The sequence below is a fragment of the Myotis yumanensis genome, unplaced genomic scaffold (assembly GCF_028538775.1).
Source record: "Myotis yumanensis isolate MYYU_CA2020_CCGP unplaced genomic scaffold, mMyoYum1.0.hap1 SCAF_6, whole genome shotgun sequence".
Classification (NCBI taxonomy): Eukaryota; Metazoa; Chordata; class Mammalia; order Chiroptera; family Vespertilionidae; genus Myotis; species Myotis yumanensis.
This window is the reverse complement of record NW_027223757.1, coordinates 1353010-1372872: the sequence shown is the minus strand read 5'-3', so window position 1 is coordinate 1372872 and position 19863 is coordinate 1353010. Positions and strand designations below refer to the sequence as shown.

General features: G+C 55.8%; 1 protein-coding gene across 5 annotated transcripts in view; it reads right to left on the bottom strand.

Moving 5' to 3' along the window:
• The window catches only part of PDE10A (phosphodiesterase 10A), a 217319-nt gene that overhangs the window by 117063 nt on the left and 80393 nt on the right, over window positions 1–19863 (bottom strand). Inside the window, exon 1 of one of the 5 annotated variants that reach the window (XM_070417350.1) lies at window positions 6785–7607. The exons of 3 other annotated variants lie outside the window; for them this stretch is intronic. In XM_070417350.1, coding sequence (XP_070273451.1) covers window positions 6785–7607 — 823 coding nt within the window. Of the gene's footprint in view, window positions 1–5952; window positions 6022–6784; window positions 7608–19863 lie in introns of those variants that run through there. One more of the 5 variants, XM_070417354.1, reaches the window with a different exon arrangement.

Sequence of the window (19863 nt, the reverse complement as noted above, 5' to 3'; positions counted from 1 at the left end):
TGTCAGCCTCCACCTCCCCACGGAAACCTGCCCCCCAGGGAGGTGGCCTCTCCCCACCCCAGCCCGCCCCTCCCCCTGACCCGCCTCCCCACCTGAGTCCTGCGTCCTTCCAGGGCTCAGGGTCCAGGGTAACTGGACCTCAGCCTCAGTCCCAGAGAATCTTCTCTTGGCCCCACCACCCACCCTCCCAGGCCCCGGCTTTTCTGATGGCCATGCCCTCACGGGCCCGCTGAGGCTTCCCCAGGCTGCCCCTGCCAAGCCCAGGTGCCTCACACTCAGATGGGCCCTCTGGGAACCTCGCTGGGCCCGTCAGAGCCTGGGCGCTCCGCCCTCCTCTGCCCCACGGAGGCCCAGAGCGATCGGTGCGTGGCCTTCCCGTTCTACTGCCTTGAAGACAAGCACCACGCTGTCAATTGTTTGATTTCATCGGTGAGTTTCCAACACAAATACCTGAGCACCTTCCATCCGTGTGCCAGCCACCTGCAGTCCCAGGGCCCTACCCCGGCCACCTCCTGCACGGGGAGGGCCCGGGCAGCCAGCAGTGAGCCGGAAGCATCCAGAGCGGCCAGCGCTCACTCAGACCGGACAGCGGCCTCTGCCACGCCTCGGGGAGCCCCCTCCCCCCCGCCCCCCCCCCCCCGCACTGCGCCCTCCCTTAGCCCAGGGAGATGGGCCTCAGGGGCTCATTCTCCTTTCGAAGGAAATGAAAACGCTCTGAATTACACCTGCGAGAGTTTTCCTTTCCAGGGAGAAAGCCCTTCGTGGAAGGTACGTTTCCCGTCCCGGTCGCACCTCACGAGCTGTTCTTAAACAAACAATTAACGCGCTATTAATTGGCGGGAGGTTCCCGCACCGTGTTCCACCTGCCGCACTGTAAACACAGCCTTCACCTTTGCTGAGTCACCCAGCGCGATGCGTTGCTTCCTTGTGATGAGAACGTTTAAGACCCGGTCTCTTAGCAACTTTCAAGTACTCGACCCAGGGCTGTGACCTGCAGCCGCCACGCTGCCCGTTTCCCCGGCCCGGGACGGGCTGGTTTATGGCACTGCGTGCGTATTCTTTCCTGGTGGGAAGAGAAAGCTGTGTGTGACATCATCTGAGGAGACAAAGCAGGTTGAGATGAAGGACGACACCTCCTTGTCCTGTTGCACTCTCATCCAAATATTACAGATTTCCTTTGTTCGCCCAGGTTTTGTCTTTCTTTTTAATTAAAAAAGAAATGTCGTGCCCAGCCAGCATGGCTCAGTGGCTGAGCATCGACCTATGAACCAGGAAGTCACAGTTGGCTCCTGGTCAGGGCTCATACAGGCTCGATCCCCAATCGTGCAGGAGGCAGCCGATCAATGATTCTCTCTCATCATGGATGTTCCTCTCTCTTCCTCCCTCTCTCTTCCTCTCTGAAATAAAAAAAAAAAATGTACTTAAAAAAAGAGAGAACCGCCGTGAAATTTAAATTAACAGCCCTAAACCATTCCACCCAGTTCATAAAACTGGGATGGCAGTCCTTTCCGATGACTCTAGTCCCCGGCATCTCCATGACACCTGGTCTGCCCAGACCCGCCCTGGCCTGGCTCTGCTGTGCCCAGGCAGTGGCCGCCTCTGTTGTCCAAGTCCTCCAAGGAGATCGTTCTCATGACTTCCGTCTCCTAAACAGTTCGCACCGAACAGGGCCTCACAACTACCTGCTGGCGACTGTCGGGGGCTTGCACCTGCCTCTGCTGCCGCAGGCTGGCCTGGCCCCCTCGCGGCCCTGGCATCCGGTGACCTCAGTCGCACCCGGGTGACCTCAGTCTCAGGCCCATAATGACATGTGGGATATGAAGCCCAGGGGAGCGTCTATGCATTCATCGCACTAGCTCTTCAAACGGATCCTGTTCGTCTCAGTTTGTTCACGGGTTGGCCACACGGTGTCTTACGCCTCAAGAAGCAGAGCAAGAGTGACTCGAACAGAGCATCTTTCTAACCCACCATTCCTGGAAACACGCGCACTGTTGTGCTGAGGACTTGAGAGCCAGTACCCTGCAGCCTGCGTCGCCAGTCTGTCCCCGGCTCTCTGTGCCCCCTGGCCGCCCACCCTCCTTTCTCTACAGCCCTGCCTCACTCAGCGGCCGGCTGGGACTCCACACCCATCAGGGAGGTGGGTACGGGGAGAGGGAGAGCCACGTTCAGGGTCCTTGGGGCGCGCGTGCACGCACACACACATACACACACATGCACACACACATACACACATACATATACAGAGAGACACACGTGCACACACATATATACACAAATACACATGTATACATATGCACATGCACGTATACACATACACACGCGCACACACATACACACACATACACACACATATACACACATACACACACATATACACACATACACACACGCACGCACACACACACATACACACACATACACACACGCGCACACATACACACACATACACACACACATACACACACATACACACACATACACATACACACATACACACACGCACACACATACACACACATACACACACATACACACACATACACACACACACATACACATACACACATACACACACATACACACACATACACACACATACACACACACACATACACACACATACACACACATACACACGCGCACACACATACACACACATATACACACATACACACACATACACACACATACACACGCGCACACACATACACACATACACACACATATACACACATACACACACATACACACACATACACACGCGCGCACACATACACACACATACACACACATATACACACATACACACACATACACACACATACACACACATATACACACATACACACACATACACACACATACACACGCGCACACACATACACACACATACACACACATATACACACATACACACACATACACACACATACACACATATACACACATACACACACATACACACACATACACACGCGCACACACATACACACACATACACACACATACACACATACACACACGCACACACACGCACACACACGCACACACACACACACACACACACACACCCTGCAAAGTTGGCTGGCCGGTCCCCCGGGGGCCTGGTGCTGTCCCTGTGCAGACATTTTCTATTCCAACCAGCAACTTTCTGGAAAGTTCAGAGGTCAGCATTCCAGGCAGACGTGGAATGAGATGAAGTCAAGAATGGCCTGATGGGGAGGGAAGGGGACCACTGACCTGGGAGCGCCGGGCATCAGCGCTGAACCCGCTCCCAGGGGGCTCTCCCACTGGTCAGTCGGTTGGTTCCTCGGGATGGAGGCCTGGCCAGGGCAGCGCCTGGCACGGGCGGCGGCGTTAACGAGTTTGTTCTGTGCGTGACCGAGTGAAGCAGTGAGTCCGTGAGAACCCGATGCGGGGCCTCGGGGACAGGAGGTAACTGGGGTATCAGAGCTGCTACAGGGGCGCTTTCTGGTGGCGATTAAGGTGAGACAGGCTTTCCTTCAACGCAGTGGTTCCCAGCCTGCTTTTGGCCGTGCCCCACCTAAGCACCTCTAAGACCCTGATGCCCACCTGTGACATACAATTCTTATTATTCAAAAAGTGAACTCCTGGTCATGTGGAGGGAGCCTAAAAGGCCATTAACTTGGTCTAAACAAGCTTCCAAACGACATGGCACCCATGAAAGAGAAAAATAAAAGAACAAAAGGACAGCTGAAGCACTGAGGAAGAAATCACTAAGAAATTGTTAATAATAATAATATGAAGTGATATGAAAAAATAGCAAATAAAGTTTCAAAACATATAACAGAGAACTGAAATGCCTAAGGATGTCATAATATTGTTTATAGACTGTATATGCGGCACTAAAACCATAAGAAATGCAAAAAATTCACTGTTAATAACTCATTCTCGAATTGCCCCCCTTAAAATCAAATCGCCCCCCTGTGGGACATGTGCCCCCCCGCCCCCGTGGGACATGTGCCCCCACCAAGGAAACCACTGCTCTGACGGGTAACTGACCACAGCCCTTTACACACGTCCACTTGCTTGTCAGACCAAGAGGTCACCCTGAAAGGGAAGAGGGAATCAACACAATTAAGCTACGTCTGTGCCCTGGCCGGTTTGGCGCAGTGGTCAGAGTGTTGGCCTGCTAACCAAAGGGTCAAAGGTTCGATTCCCAGTCAAGGGCATGTACCTCGGTTGCAGGTTGGATCCCTGGCCCCAGTCGGGCCTCGTGTGGGAGGCAACTGGTTGATGTCTCTCTCATCTCACATCGATGTTTCTCTCCCTCCCCCCTCCACTCTCTCTCTAGGAATCAATGGAAAGAAATGTCCTCTGGTGAGGACTTAAAAATAATTACAGATACATCTGCATGCGTGTGGGCATCTTGACATTCTTATAGTATCCAGATTTTTTTCCAAAAAGTCTCATTTTAACTGCCAAGTACCTAAAAAGTCTGCCAACTTCAGACACTTCAGCAATTCAGACAAACGCGGCTGTCAGCAATGACAGGAACAAAGACCCCAAGGCGGAGGGTGCAGCGTCCCAGCAGAAACTGGCTCTGTCCTTTCAGCGTCGGTCTGGCCACTGCCCACCTCTCCCCGAGGTGGTCTCATAACAGACTGACCTTAGAAGTACCTTCGTACGCACGGCCTCAGCCACCTGAAGACTGTGGGCTGTTCCGTGCACACACCAGGCTCCCCTCCCCCCGCTGACCGGGTCAGCGAACAGAGCAACAAGCACAACAGCTCTTGAATGTACCATCGCCGGCTTCTCCCTGTGGGGACTTGGCAGAGGGGCCCCCATGGTCCCCGTCCCCTCCAGATCCTCTGTCCTTCAAAGGGTAAGCCTGCTGGGGTTCCCCTGGGACCCCTTCACCCCACTGACCTGCTCACCTTCTCTCTGCTCCACAACACCCCTCACCACATGCCCAGCCACACACACACACACACACACACACACACACACACACACGGCAGCAGGAACAACAACCTGCAAACAAAACCTCATCATTTTAGGAAACGGGTCCCATCAGATGCCCACACCCCTGTCTCCTCAGCACCCGCCTCTCCCAAGAGCCAAGCTGTCACAGGGCAGGGGTGGCAGCCTTCAGCCAGCCCACGCCGACAGCTGTAAAAAGTAGACGTTGATTTTTTAAGGAAGGAATTGACAAGAGGAGGAGGAAGGCCAGCCCTGTGCATGTCAGGTTCAGCTGACAGCTCCAGCTCTCGACTTCCCATCACAGCCAGTGGGGCTGTCTCAGCAGGTGCCAATGTCCACACCTAAGGCATCCCAGGCAGCAGGCCAGCCCTGGTGCCCACACCCCATCCCTCCTCACCTGCCACCTCTCTGAAGGCATGGACCCTGCAGGTGGGGCGGGGGCTGCAGATACTGGGGCTGCTGCACCCATCAGGCCAGGGCAGGCACAGGAGGGGGGTCTCAGCTCCAACACCAGGGCCCATGCCCAACAGATCAGGTCCAGCAGCCGGTAGGAGCAGAGACCAGAGTGGCCAAGGGGTGTGTGAGAGACCACTGACCACCAGGCCACGCTGTCCCTGCTATCTCCACCCCATCCCTAGCCTGGGAGACAGGTTCGCTGGGAGGGGAGTGGTCAGCTGGGTCCCCACTGGGCCAGGCTTGCACGCCCCGCGGCTGCACCCCAAAGGCACCCGGACAAGTTTCAGCCGCGAGGAGGGGCTGGACCCCGGGTGCCGGGAAGCCTGGACCCTGAGCAGGAAGCCGAACCAGCAGCCCAGCCGGGAGAGTCTGCCCGGAGAGGAGCAGGCGCCGCGGAAGCGCGGTTCCCGGGAGGCGCAGACAAAGGCTCCGCGCACGCGGTGGATGCTGCGCCCCAGCCCCGCGCGCAGGGCCAAAGGAGCGGCGCCCTGACTCCACCGGCGCCGGAGTCACCGGTGTACCGAGGCCCGGCGCCCCCAACCCCGGCCTCACCTCGCTCGCCCTCCATCGGCGACAAAGGCGGTCCCCTCCTCTGCGCGCCGGGCGCCTCTTCCCCTGACATCTCCCGCCTCCCGCTTTCTGGCGAACCTCTGCCTGGTGACTCTGCTCCTCTCGCCCCCTCCCCCGCGACACGCCTTCTGCCCCCCTGCCCCGCTCCGCGCTCCCTCTCCCCGGGGCTGCGAGGCGAGGTGACCGGGCTCCGAACCCGCAGCGCCTCCCTCCTCCACCCCAAAGCCCATTGTCCTCGCCTTCACCGACCGAGCGCCAGCTGTCCCCCAGGATCTGGAGAGCGGTGCTGGGTGGGGGTGCGTCCTCTGTGTGGAGGCACAGCGGTCCCCACCGGCTAGTCCTCGCTCCGGAACAGGGTCACGGGGTGGAACAGGGTCATGGGGTGGGGCGGGGGCACGGAAGCCCGGGCGAACACGAGAGCCTTCACCTTTGGGGCGCGGGGTTCGGGGGCCTGGCCAGCCCTCTCCCAGCCGCGGGTCTTCACGGACACCGCCTCCCCCAGCGAAAGAAGCGCCTTCTCTCCTCCAGCCCCGGGTCCCGGGCTGAGGAGAGAGGAGCCGGGCGCACGCGGTCCGAGCTGGGAGTGCGGAGACGCGTCCGGGACTGTGGCCGGGACAGCCCAGGGGCGGCCACGCGGACAGCAGGTCCGGTTCTAGACGCCCAAAGCCCCCGTCCCCCTGTCCCGCGCGCGCGGAGCCTGGGACGCCCAGGGTCCCGTACCGGCCGGCGCTCCCGCGCCCCAGCCCGCGCCCCCCCGGAGAAGCCGGGAGCGGGGAGCGGGGAGCGGGAGCGGGGAGCGGGGAGCGGCACTTACTGGGGCTCAGGAAGCACTCCGTCAGCCTTCGGAAGCAGCTCGTGTTGTTAGAAGGTCCATTTTCCATGTCGGAGCCGAAGCGCAGCGGGGCCGCGGCGGCGAGGGCGAAGCCTGCGCCTCGGGGCCGCCGCGGGGTCTGGCCGCCACCTCCTGCGCCGGGGCCGGGGCCGGGGCAGTGCCCGCCGGGGCCCGGGAAGCCCGCGGAGCCCGCGCGGCGGGCGGAGGGGCCGAGCGGGAGCCGGGGCGGCGGCGGCAGGCGGGGCCCGGCGCGGGCCGGGAGCAGCAGACCCAGGAGCGCAGGGGAGAGGAGGGGCCGCCGCCCGCCGCTGCCGCCGCCGCCACGGGGACTGCCGCCGGGGGGGACGCTCAGGGGAGCTGCCTCTGGTCCGCCGCCGCCGCCAGCATCGCCGCCGCCTCCTCCAGCCGCCGCTGCGCCCTCCCTTCCCGGGAGCCGCGCGGGGAGGTGGCAGGCAGATGAGGAGGGGACGAGAGAAGGAGGGGGCAGCGGGGGCGGCGGCCAGAAGTAAAAGGAAGATGGAAAGGGGGAGGGGACAAAGGGGGGGAGGGCGAGCGCGCAGGGAGCGCGGGCTGGGACCCAGGCGCCGCGCGCAGCCAGGGCCCCGAGGCCCCCCGCGGGCCGGGCGCCGCCGGGGGGTGGGCGCGTGGGCGGGGCGCGCTGGGTCCGGCCCCGGCCCGGCCGCTCGGGGGCCGCGCTGCGCTGGGGCTCCAGGCGGAGTTGGCCGGGGCCGGAGCCAGGCGGGTCCCCGGCCGCGGGCAGGGGGGCCTGGGGGCGGGGAGCGCGTGGCTCCTCGCGGTTGGCCATGGCCCTCCTCCTCCGCCCGGCCTCGGGCTCCGCCCCCGCCGGACCGGCCCTCCGCGGCCAGACGGCCGAGCGTCGTCCGGGGCTTCTCTCCCGTTTCCGCGCCTCTCGCGGCCCAGGCTTCACATCGTGTTTCACTTCGGGTGCGAGAGGGCCCGGGCCGCGGCGCCCGGCTGCTGGCGCGCACAATCCGCGTGCCCCGGGCCGGCGCGGGCCACGGATCGCTGCCGCCGAGCGTGGCGTGGTGTGTGCGCGTTCCGGCGGCCGAGCCGCGGCCACTGCCCCAAAGCCGCGGAGCAAAGCGCCGCAATGCCGCTGCCCGTGGAGGCGGTGGCGGCGGCGGCGGCGGCAGAGGACGCCCACTGGCGGAGCGAGCGCTCCCCACGCCGCCGCGGGCCCGCCCACGTAGCGCGCCGTGCGCGCAGGCTCCAGCACCCGCGGCCCTCGGCGGACAGGGTGCACCCGGGCGAGGGCCAAGGGGCAGGGGTCGCAACTGCGCCTGCCACTCGGGATTCTAAACCCGCCGCCCGGCAGCGGCCCCAGCTGTGCGAGCCGCCTCTGCTGGCGGCGGCGGGCCGGCAGCTCCCGCAGAGCTGTGCCCTGGGGTCCCCCAGGGAGTTCCAGCCGGACGCTTGGTCGGGGGTTAAATCACCGCACAGGGCCCCCAGGAAACTAAGGTGGAGACAGCCCTCCCCGCGCTCCCTTTCCGCCACCCACCTCCTAGGAGATTCGTGTGCACGGCTCAGCTTGCCCGGTGACTGGGAATGGAAAGGGCAAATAGGGCCCAAAAGAGAACCCCCTGAAACCCCGGCCCCAAAGCCCTGAGGACCAGCCTGCCCTTTTCTCAGAGAGCCCCCCCCCCCCTTTCCCAGCCTGGAACCCAGTCAGTGCTGCTGGAGGGACGCGTGCCGCCCAAAGTGGCTAAGCACGAGGAGCCACCAGAGTTGGGAGGCTGGGCCGCCGGCGCGCACAGAGGCGCAGGGGTCCGCCCGCGGGCTGGCGAGCGCGCAGCGGGGCCGCCACCGCCCGGAGGTTAGCGTGGGGGCGGCGGGCGGCTGTCCCACGGTGGAGCGGGCTGCCTGGACGCCCTGAACCGGGTCACCTTCCCAGGAATGGAGCGCGCGCCAGAGCCCCGCTTGGGGAAGGGCGAGCTGGCACCTAAGCCAGAGGCATTGGCGAAGGCGCCCCAGCTGCACCGAGGGAGGGCTGTCCCCCGGCGGCGCCCATCCCAGGGCCGGTTCGCACACCCCCTCCAAGTTTTCGTCTCTCCGGCCAGTTCTCAGGTGTTTCTATTGTGAAGTTGCTGCAGAGTCTCCCCCAGTCCATGCGTTTCTCTCTCCCTTCCAAACCCCGCGCCGTGGAAAAGTGCATGTTGGTACTGGAAGCGAACCGGGCAGGCGGGCCTCCCGGGCAGCACAAGGCTCTCCTCCCGCGCAAAGACGCAGACAGGTGCGCTCGGTGGATCGCGGGTAGGGATTCAGGGGCGCCCGCCCTGGCATTCAGGGGTCCAAGTCCCTAAGCCTCGAGAAAACGACCCAGGCGCTCTTACCTCACTCAGGGGGCATTTTGCCGTTTTGCTTTGTTTTGGGGTGTGGGGCGGCGAAGGAAAGAAGGAGAATGACCCCGCTCCTGGGTCTGGTCTGCCCGGCCTCCAGGCTGTTGCGCTCTCCTCTCCTGCAGGGCAGGGCGGCGCGCACCTGACCCTTGCAACTTCCCTGGAAGTCGCGGTTCTGTGCGGGCTGCACTGGCCGCGCGCACGGCGTCTCAGCAGCTGCCCACCTGGGTTGGGGAGGACGTGTTTCACCTCCCAGTGTCACTGTTCATCCCTTTACACGCGACGTGTTTCTTCTTGTCGTTTCCGTTCCTTTGGCTGCCTTTTGGAGTCATTAACGTGACTTTCCAGCTACAAACACGTTTACATTGACCTTGAACTGAAGCCTCCGTACCTGCGCGGGGAGGGAGCGTCCTGTGGGTCTGTCCAATCAGGGCGCACATTTAACCATCTCCACTAACCCTTTTCTGGAGTCAAGCCACTACCTTCCGTCCTTCTGTTCTCCACATGCTGGCGGGAGGGCGCGCACTTCCTGGACAAACCAGAGAGAAAACGCATGACAACGGAAAAGGGCCGCCTGAGCAGGTGCTGGCTGCGTCCTGACCGCGTTTGTTAAGCGCGCTCCCTGCTTAATCCCGGAGTCCCGTTTCTGCTGCTCCAAGTGCAGCAGGCGCTGGGCCACTTTTCTTTCTTCAGAAATACTTCAAAGGTTCCATGACAAACACCCAGACGCAAGCGCGCGCCACTCACCTGTGTCCAGGTGTCCCCACACCTGCGGGATGTTTCCTGTGGGTTCTTTTCCTTCTCTCTGGCCTCTGGAGGGATGTGCCAGAAGAGGGAAACGATGGCCGCTACACATCTGTTACTCCAAGCCTTGTGAGAATGAACACATTGGTCCCGAATTAAGAGAATTCAGCATTCCCACGGTCCCCGGGAAGTTTACGAGGTAGTCAGGGGTCAGGTGGCATCCCATTACTGTAGGATTTCAGCGCCAGGGGAACTCAGGGTTGTGACTCCAGGGGCCCCTGATTGATGCCATTAGGGCACCTGTTTGTGAAATAAATGACCTTCCTCATTCCCCGTTGAGAAAATGCCAGTCCACTCTGCAGAGAATGAACACTCAGTGTATGAAGAGGGCAGTTCGACCCCAATAAAAACGATGATTCTGACTAGCAGTTCAACATTGTCAGACAACCTGAGCACGGGGCTCCAGCATCTCCCCAGGGACAGGAGGCAGAAGGAATTGATGTGGGAATGAAACCGTCCGGTTCATCTGTCCATGCAGCCATGAGTACATTCAAATGATCCAAACATGCTTCCCCCCATGGTTATTTTTAAATCAAGTTCTTTCTATATGTTTCGGTACTTTATGCATAACAATTCATTTATAGAGAAAGCAATATCTACCTGATCATGTTCTAATTTGAATTCTATGTTCCTAAAAACATTTTAAAACAACAGTCAAGGTAGATCCCAAGACATTTTAAAATGATGATTTTCCTCACTCACCCAGTTATGAGATTTCTTTATAATTTAACCAGGCACCCCTGTTAGTAGCCTATGAGGGAGGTTTCCCACCAACGCAGTCAGCATTTGATGAGCTCTTCCGGCAACAAGCAGGTGTGTGTCCTAATTGATTTTACTTTACAACTTTGACTATTGGTGCTTGCAGCGGTCCATGTCACATTGCTCACTGAGTCTTGAATCTCCTGTGTTCTCTTTCAAAAATGCTTGTAAACTTTATAAAATATCAAAGCAAGCTTGATTAAATGTGAAGCTCGTCTACTTACACAGATGAAGCCTATACAAGAGCCATTTTCTTCCCACTGATTTTAATGTGTGTGACTTGTGTAAAATATAGTCACCTGAGCAAAATAACTCATAAGCAAGCAGCGCAATGGAAGCAGGAGGGATCTGCCCGTAGACTTTTCGATTAAATTGCTAGTAAATGATCAACGTGTTGTCACTGAGGTGGGATATATCGTGTCCCACAAACTCTCTAATGAGATCACTGATGCCTCCTCTGGCAGGTTATACCTGGAGTTCCGTGGCCAGACCCCTACCCTCTCCCTCCCACACCCACTGAACCCCTTGCTACTAGTCACATGTGTGTCTCTGCAGAAAGCCTCCTGCAGTATTTCTCACCTCCAATCAGCATAGCCTTGTTGCCTTGTCTCCTGGAACTGGTGCATCTTATCTGTGCATACGAGCAAGTGGCCTGACCCTCTTCCTAAGAAATGTTCTCGCAGATAAATTGCATGACGATTCCATTTTAAACAGCTTGATGCCAGGGGCAGGCTTGTCTATCCACCTGTCACCTTTCACAAAGGCCAGTACACAGCAGGCACTCAATGGTTGCTGCCCGCCCATCACCTGCGTGCCAACTGGTTACAATTTCTCTTGGTGTTGATGTTAACAAAATCTTGGGTAAACTGAGGAATGTAAAATGCCTTCTTACAGTATTGTTGTAGTCGAGCCTGAAAGGGAAGGGGCTTTTATAATTTTAGTAAGAAAAATATTATAAAGTCAATCCACTGAATAAGACACCCTTGAAAATGGACCAAAGATGATTTTAAAAAAAAAACAACTCCTTCAGCAACCCCTAATATTTCTAAATCTTCAGTTTCACTTAAATTATTTTTATGAATTCAAACAAATTAACTATAAAATGACCTACAATTTTATTATCGCTTTATGTTCTAAACAACTAAAACTCAGTATAGATGATATTATCTTCATTTAAAAAATAGTGTTTAATTGTCAACGACAATATTGATAATAGGCAGATTGTTAAAATATTAATATTCCAAATAAATCTTAAGTATCCATGCCCTCCAATGGGGGAGGCTTAGGTGTGTTTCATGATGAAGAGTAAGATCCAAAGGTAAATTTTCATTAATTAAATGCACAACATTTCATTCCCTCCTGAAAGGAAGCTCTGCTAATGGCTGTGCCGAGCCCTGAGGACACTGGTGTTAAAAGCGCTGCTCAGGTTACATAATCAATGCTAAATTCTTGTGGTAACCATGTGAGCACCGAGTCTCTTACATAACACTGCCGTGTTAGGACACAACACTAAATAATGAAGACGCTGCCATTAAAAAAACACAAATAGGAAGTCACTTTGGAAGCCCGGTGAGGTTTGTGGAATGCTGAAGCAGTTTTCATTTCTCAAGAACATGCAAGTCAGACTAGAACCAGGAGACCTGGTTAACCAACACTTTCACCAAACTTTTACAGGTCAGAGGTATCCATTTCATTGAAGACTGTGCTTCCAGAGTCAAATAAATGCTGTATGGTAGAATTATATGCATATACACTGAGTGGCCAGATTACTATGACCACCCCAACAGTACTTCATTGACACTTCCAAAAATACTGAATATTGAAAACTTCCTAAGCAAATACTCTCAAGGTTTTATTATTACTATTATTTGCATAACCAATTCACATCATTATACTGATGGGGTGGTCATCATAATCTGGCCACTCAGTGTATATTGTATAGAAGAGGCCTGAAAGAGAGAAGGTTCTGTAAGGGAGCCCAAGCCCCATGAAAGCATTCGAGTAGACTGAGCACCGCCCGGCTGGTGTGGCTCAGTGGACTGAGCACGGCCCCATGGACCAGGAGGTGCCAGGCTCGATTCCAGGTCAGGGCACATGTCCAGGTTGCAAGTTTGATCCCCATTAGAGAGCATGCAGGAGGCAGCCAATCGATGTGTCTCTCTCATCAGTGTTTCTCTCTCTCCCTCTCCCTTCCTCTCTATCTAAAAATCAATAAAAACATATTTTTAACAAGAAGGAAAGTGAACACAGAGGAGCATTAGGGATAAGAAGCTGAGGTCCGGGAACAGCTTACATCCCTCCAGGGGTGTGTCCTGAGCCCTAGGGTCCCCTGAGGCATCAGGGAGCTTGGCGTTTCCTAACAGGTTGCCTTCAAATCCCTCCCGAGTCTGTCCCTCCGCGAGGCGTGGTGGTAGCATGTGATGTTTTTTTGTGTGTTTTGTTTTTGTTTTTGTTTTATTTCTTAAAGTATTACAAAGAGCATTACACGTCTCCTTTCCCCCCCGCCCACCCCTTGACATTCCCCCAGCCTCCCCTACCCCCCAGTGTCTTGTGTCCATTGGTTATTCTTATATGCATGCATACAAGTCCTTTGGTTGATCTCTTACCCCCCCACCCCCCGCAACCCTCCCCAGGCTTCCCACTGTAGTTTGACAGTCTGTTCAATGCTGCTCTGCCTTTGTATCTATTTTTGTTCATCAGTTTATAATGGTCTTTATCATCCCTAAATGAGTGAGATCATGTGGTATTTTTCTTGGCTTCCCAGGGGCCGTCTCAGCCTCACAGGGGCCATCTCAGCCTCACAGGGGCCGTCTCAACCTCACCGGGGTCGTCTCAACCTCACTGGGGCCGTCTCAACCTCACCAGGGCCGTTGCAACCTCACCGGGACCGTTGCAACCTCACCGGGGCCGTTGCAACTTCACCGAGCGTATGATGTTTGAAGGTCCACATAGTTTGGAACAAGCGGGGCTTCGTCTGTGGCTTGGACGTCTTTTCCTCGCAAACAGCCTGTTATTCTAAAAGCCACATTTTCATCAGGAGCCTCGGCATTTACCCAAGGGGGTCGGATGCAGTTATGGGGGAAAGAAAAATGATTTGGGCTTACAGATTTGTCTCAGAAACAAGGGTCAACATGATTATTTAATCAGGAGAATGTATTCCTTTCTGTTCATCTGAGAAAAAAGCCAGGGGCACAGGTGGGCACTCAGAGGTGCTCCGGCCTGGACCAGGGCGGACAGGCATCGAAGGGCGGGCAGCAGAGCACACGGGGAGCGGTTCTGATGCCAGGCCTTGACTTAGGAAGGCACGTTCTCCCTGCGCTTCTCTACGGAAGAGCCCAGAGGAGGAAAGACAGCTCCACACAGCGAGCCTGCGCCCGGGCGCCCACATCCGTTAGGCTGTGTCCCACATGCTGCGGGGCCCGAGTTTCAGTCCTTTCTAGACGAGCCCAGCCCCCTACTGGCAAGCACCACCCAGCGTCTGTGAAGGCTACGCTGCATGTGAGCCACAACCGGAACTTTGTAGACTGAATGGACCCTTGTGAGAAAACATAACGCACAGAAGCCAAAGGGCAGGCAGCCTTGTGCTTTCAGCCCGTGGGTCATCTCCACCACTTGACCGAGAGCCAGAGAAACCTGCCAGCATCAACCAGGTAGCGGAAGGCAGGAGAAACTGAGGCAGCGTATCTCCCATGATTCCCTGCCACATCCATGTTGCTTGTTCATACACTGGGGCCTAATAAGTTTAGGGTGGCACTCAGTAACATCGTAGTCACCAAAGGTATTGTCGGAAAAGAGGGGTTTCCGCCCTCACCGGTTTGCTCAGTGGATAGAGCATCAGCCTTTGGACTAAAGTGTCCCGGGTTCCATTCCAGTCAGGGCACAGGCCGGGGTTGTGGGCTCAATCCCCAGTGGGGCATGTGCAGGAGGCAGCCGATCCATGATTCTCTCTCGTAATTGATGTTTTGCTCTCTCTCCCTTCCTCTCTGAAATCAATAAAAGTATTTTTTTAAAGTGGGATTTCCCCCCGACCCCCTAGAGCTCATCTGCATCCACATTATGCTCCTGACGTGTAAGCAGATGTCGGATAGGGTCTCCCTGTGCCAGACACGGCAGCCCGAGTCCAGGTGCCGGCCACGCGCGGGCAGCCTCCTCAACTCCAGCCTGGTCCCCGCGCTCACGCCAGGTCTCCCGTGAGAACCCTGCGACCCGCTAGCCTGTGAGAAAGTTTGCTTTGCTCCTCCTCCCTCCAGCCTTCATTCTGGTAGCCGCTTCACCTGGAAGTTTCCAGAAATCCCTACCCAGGAGACTTGTGCTCCTGCCCATTACCCTGCACTATGCCTACCGGCATCCAAATTCATCCTACGTGAGGACGCAGCCCTATGTAGATAACCCACCATCCCTGCCACCAGTGATAGAAATCAGGTCAGTGTATCAGCCCTATTGGAAAGACTACACTGGAAAGCCAGCCGTCTTCTCCTGGTTGGAAATCTCCATCATAAATCTCTGTTTTCCTTTCTCGCCATGAGATGTGAGTCTGCTGTGGATGGGCAACCTCGGGCCGAAGGGCCCGGCCCTGGCAAACAGGGCTAATGCGGCCCTTCCCCCCCCCCGGAGCTAAGTGGCATGAACACCTGGTTGGCTTAGCTGACCATGTCTTATGGGTCACTTTGTAAGGGACGCAGCTGGCCCACCCCCAAGTTTTCCACCTGTGGTCGAACTGGGCAGGACGGGACCATCTGCATTGGCTCAAGCTGGGACACCTGGCAGGGGACCCGAGAAACAACCCCGCCACACAGGATGCTCAAGGTGGGAAGCCAGAGAGAGGCCTCGGGTGGGCGAGCAGTTTGCACATTCTGTGTAGACTTCATCTGCCCTGTCCTTCCGCAGGCTCTGCGGTGGCCTTGGGTCCTGAAATGTGGCCCAAGGGCCTGTGTTTTATGGTGTGTAGACTGACATTCTCCTAACATGAGTCACCAATCACGTTGTTAGCATTCAGCAGTGTTTGTGGGCCACAGGTGAAGGCCTTACCCCGGGGCCACTGAGACACCTCATGGGGCATCGATAACTCCAAGCAACTCCTCTGGTAGCAGGAGCTTAGAAACGCTGGCAAGCACATTCTGAAGGTTCTCCTATGTGTTTGGCATTGAACAATTAAACCGAGTTAAAAATGACTGTGATGTCCATCTAATAATCCTATATGATAAAAGCCTAATATGCTAAGTGTCGTCATCTGGTCATCCATTCAACCAATCAAAGTGTAATATGCTAATAATATGCTAAGGCTGCTCAACCACTTGCTATGACCACCATGGGGCAGAGAGTCGACCGGTCGACCAGTCACTATGACGTGCACTGACCACCAGGGGGTAGACGCTCTGACCAGTAGGTTAGCTTGCTGCTGGGGTCCAGCCTATCTGGACTGAGTGAGATGGGCCAGACACGCTCTGGAGCCCTCTCATGGTCCCTCCCCAGCCCTGATCATGCACCAGTGGGGTCCCTCCGCCTGGCCTGCACCCTCTCACAATTCAGGACCCCCTCAGGAGATGCTGGAGAGCTGGTTTCGGCCCAATACCGCAGGCCAGGCCAAGAGACCTCACTGGTGCATGAATTCGTGCACCGGGCCTCTAGTCTTATATAATTGACATGTAAGTTACGGTATGGTCCCCTTCACTTAAATGTGAATGTTTCCTGTGATCACCTCTTCCAAACTCTGGAGTTCCTGGAGGAAGCGTTGTTTATGGGAAGCTGGTCAGGTTGGAGGTGATAGAGAGGCTGACAATGACTGGGGTCTCAGAGCACCCCAAACTTCGAGCATCATCCATGCTTTAGGTGAGGACCAAGAATGGGGATTAATGGATTTGAGCAAATGGAGAAGTTACAGTGGAATGGGGACCCTTCAGATGAATAACCGTAGAGCCCCAATACAGGGAGGGGCAAAAGTTGGTTTACAGTTGTTCACATGGAAAATAAAGTAATAAGTAATAAGTAATAATGCAAGAATAAACTCTGTTTCATGTACTCACAACTGTAAGGCCTGCTTCTGCCCCGTCCGGTATGCAGGACACATTGGTCATGTTACCTGCCAGCTGCCAGGTGTCTACGGATCCCATTCTGCCACCTTCTCCTTGGCTGTTAGAACGTTAACAAGTGGCCATGGACATACCCACGGCCCATGGCTGTCCCAGCCACCTTTCAAAACGGCTGCACCATTTCTTAAAGAATAAAGAGTAAACCATCTTTTATTTTTACTTAATCCCTTTACCTGTGTCACCCGGCTCCCCCACCCCCTTCCCGCTGACCGCTGTCTGTCTGTGCTCCGTGCTGTGTTCTCTATGAGTCTGTGATGGGGGGCTGGGTGAGAGAACCGAAGGGATTAAGCAGAAAAACAAAACTCAGACACAGACAACAGCACGCGATGACCAGAGGGAGAGGGGGCTGGGGCAGGTCGAGGAGTGCAAGGGCGATAAATGTGACGGAAGGAGACCTGACTTGGGTGGTGAACATGTGATACAATATGCAATGGTGTGTTACAGACCGTACGCCTGAAGCATATACAATTTTATTAACCAATAACTCCAATAAGTTTAATAAAAGATGTATATAGGGTGTCCCAAAATGTACACACACACTTGGAATAATTATAAAGGCAGTGTTGATTACATTAAGACTCATTTTCAAATGTGAGCTCTCAGCTGCTACCGTGCATACACATTTTGGGGAACCACCATCCTTGTCATGAACCCCCAGAGTCCCCCTGTTTCTGTGACTGTCATCCAGGGACCGCACAGGGCAGAGCCCTCTTCTGCCTCTAACTGTTGTGATGACGTTTTCCTAACCCTCTTCCCCTGAGACTGCTGAGCCTGGTCACTGTATTCTTTAGGGATCCCACAGCCGCAGTGACCCGGAGTGATCGGGGAGCATGCGGAACCCCTGAAGAGCATAAATACAGCCCGAGTCCTCCTGGCCGTCGTCTGGAGCTGAACACACGCCATCGGCACAGCCCTGGTGGTCGCCTCAACCAGGAGGAGAAAGTACTAGCGCCTGCGCGGCCTGCCCACCGCGGGCTGTGTGTCTCCGGCGAGTGTGTGTGCTCACTGTGGCCGCGCCAGGAGACTCATCTGCTGTCAGAGCTGCTCCTAGCGCCCCCCCTCCCGCCCCCAGGAGGCCTCTCTGGCTGGAACTCGGTCGGTTCTGTAGACCTTGCACACCTGGACTATAACCCTGCCGTGAAGCAGCCGCCAAGGCCAGCCTGGCTCCTGATCGCCCCTTGAGACAGGCCGGCGCTCTCCTCTCCAGGCAGGACGCCCGCCCTGGGTATTCCCAGCACCTGTGCTGCTGGGGGCGCGATCACTGAGAGAGGACCAGTCCCAGTGCTCCCCCCGCACAAGGGCAGCTTACACGCCACGCAGCCGGCTGACAGCCAGGGCAGCATGTGCGCTCAGAAACCTGCCCACCTGTGTGCAGCCAAACTTTACTGCTTAAGTTACAGTGAAATACGGGTAGAGTCTGGATTTATTTTTTTGCACTGGGATTTAAAGAAATCCAATATAAGTAAGTTTTCAGAAGAGAGATAATACAAGCAGACTCACTAAAATATTCCCTTGAATCCTGCATTTACAACCTGATTCTAGTTATTAAAAAAAATAAAATAAAATAAAAAGATTTCCACTAAGTTTATCAGGAAGTTTCCACAGAGTTTACCATGAATTGCACAGGTCTGCACGGCTCATATACTGCTCGCCGCCCAGGGGTGTGCAGCAAGGCCTTGTAGCTTGGCCAGCGCCTTCTCACACCCTCCAGCAGCGCACGGGGCCACAAGAGGCCCCCGTCTTGATTGGGTGTAAGAGTATCGCCCCACCCTTCACACGGATTAAAATAAAGTGAGGGCTGTGGGCCCACGCGGTTCCCAGCAGCTAAACTGGAATTAACTGCCCAGCGGGTCCCAGCGCAGCCATTGCTAAGACAACTCACCCAGAAACGAGTCACCAGGCAGAGAATAACTCAAGAAAATATAATTAGGGAAATTAAACCTTTTTTTCAAATCGTTGATCTGGTTTATACGATTCCCATTTCACTTGAAAACACCGCACAGTGAAGGCGTGCCCTCCCGCTCCTGGGCACCTGAGGACTGTGCTGGGAGGGGCGGGTGGGGAGGGTATGTATGGGGGTCTCCTCAGGGCGGGGAAATCTCAATCTGAAAGTAAAAGTATAGACTCGAAGTTTTGCACAATGGCCCTGCCCGGCAGCTCAGCTAACTGGTTGGCAACATTGTCCTGATGCGCCAAGGTTGTGGGTTCAATCCCCACGTAGGGCACATACAAGAATCAACAGATGAATGCATAAGTAAGAGGGACAACAAGTCTCTCTCTCTCTCTCTCTCTCTCGCTCTCTCTTTCCCCTTTATTGATTCTGTTTCTCTAGAGACTCGGAATAACACCCTTCCCTGGGACTCCTTCTGTGTTGTCAAGCCGCGGCTTTGTATTCAACACTTTCTCTTCTATTTTTCTGGGAGAGAAATACCCTCAGTGGCCCCTTAAGAATCAGGAACATCCTGGGATTTCCTTTTGAAATGTAAACTCTAGTTGTGAAAGCTCAGATCCTCGCAACCATTTCCCGTGGATTCCAAAATACAGTGATTAAAGAGTGTCCTCCCCTCCCCTCCCCTCCTACTCTACGGGTCTTCCGGACTGTTTTATGTGCCGGCCCGGCCCCGGCCCCCGCCGGCGTCCCTCCCAACACGTTTCTGACATCCTCAGTGCCGCAGCAGCCTCGCCCGCCCCCTCGCCGCTTCTCCCTCTCTCCTCTCTTCCTACTAACGGCTTTGTACATTAGCTCTCACCAAAAAGAAAAACGAATCCCTCTGAATGGTAAGTTAGCACCACAGAGGCGGACACTCTATCCTAGCAACAGCCACCAAACCCACTGTCACCCACAAGGACACCGTCTGCTTCCTTCTAGAAAGAGATTCGCAGCAGCCCGCCCTCCCCCGCTCTCGTTATGCATGTCATGAGATAAGAGGAGATGGGAGGTTGTCCAGAAACAAATCCCATTGAAACGATGGGCTTGGAGATCCCGCCTTTCTCACGGGTGTCGTGGCAACACGCATGCAGCCCGTGTTCAGTCCAGGTCAGTGTGGCCGGG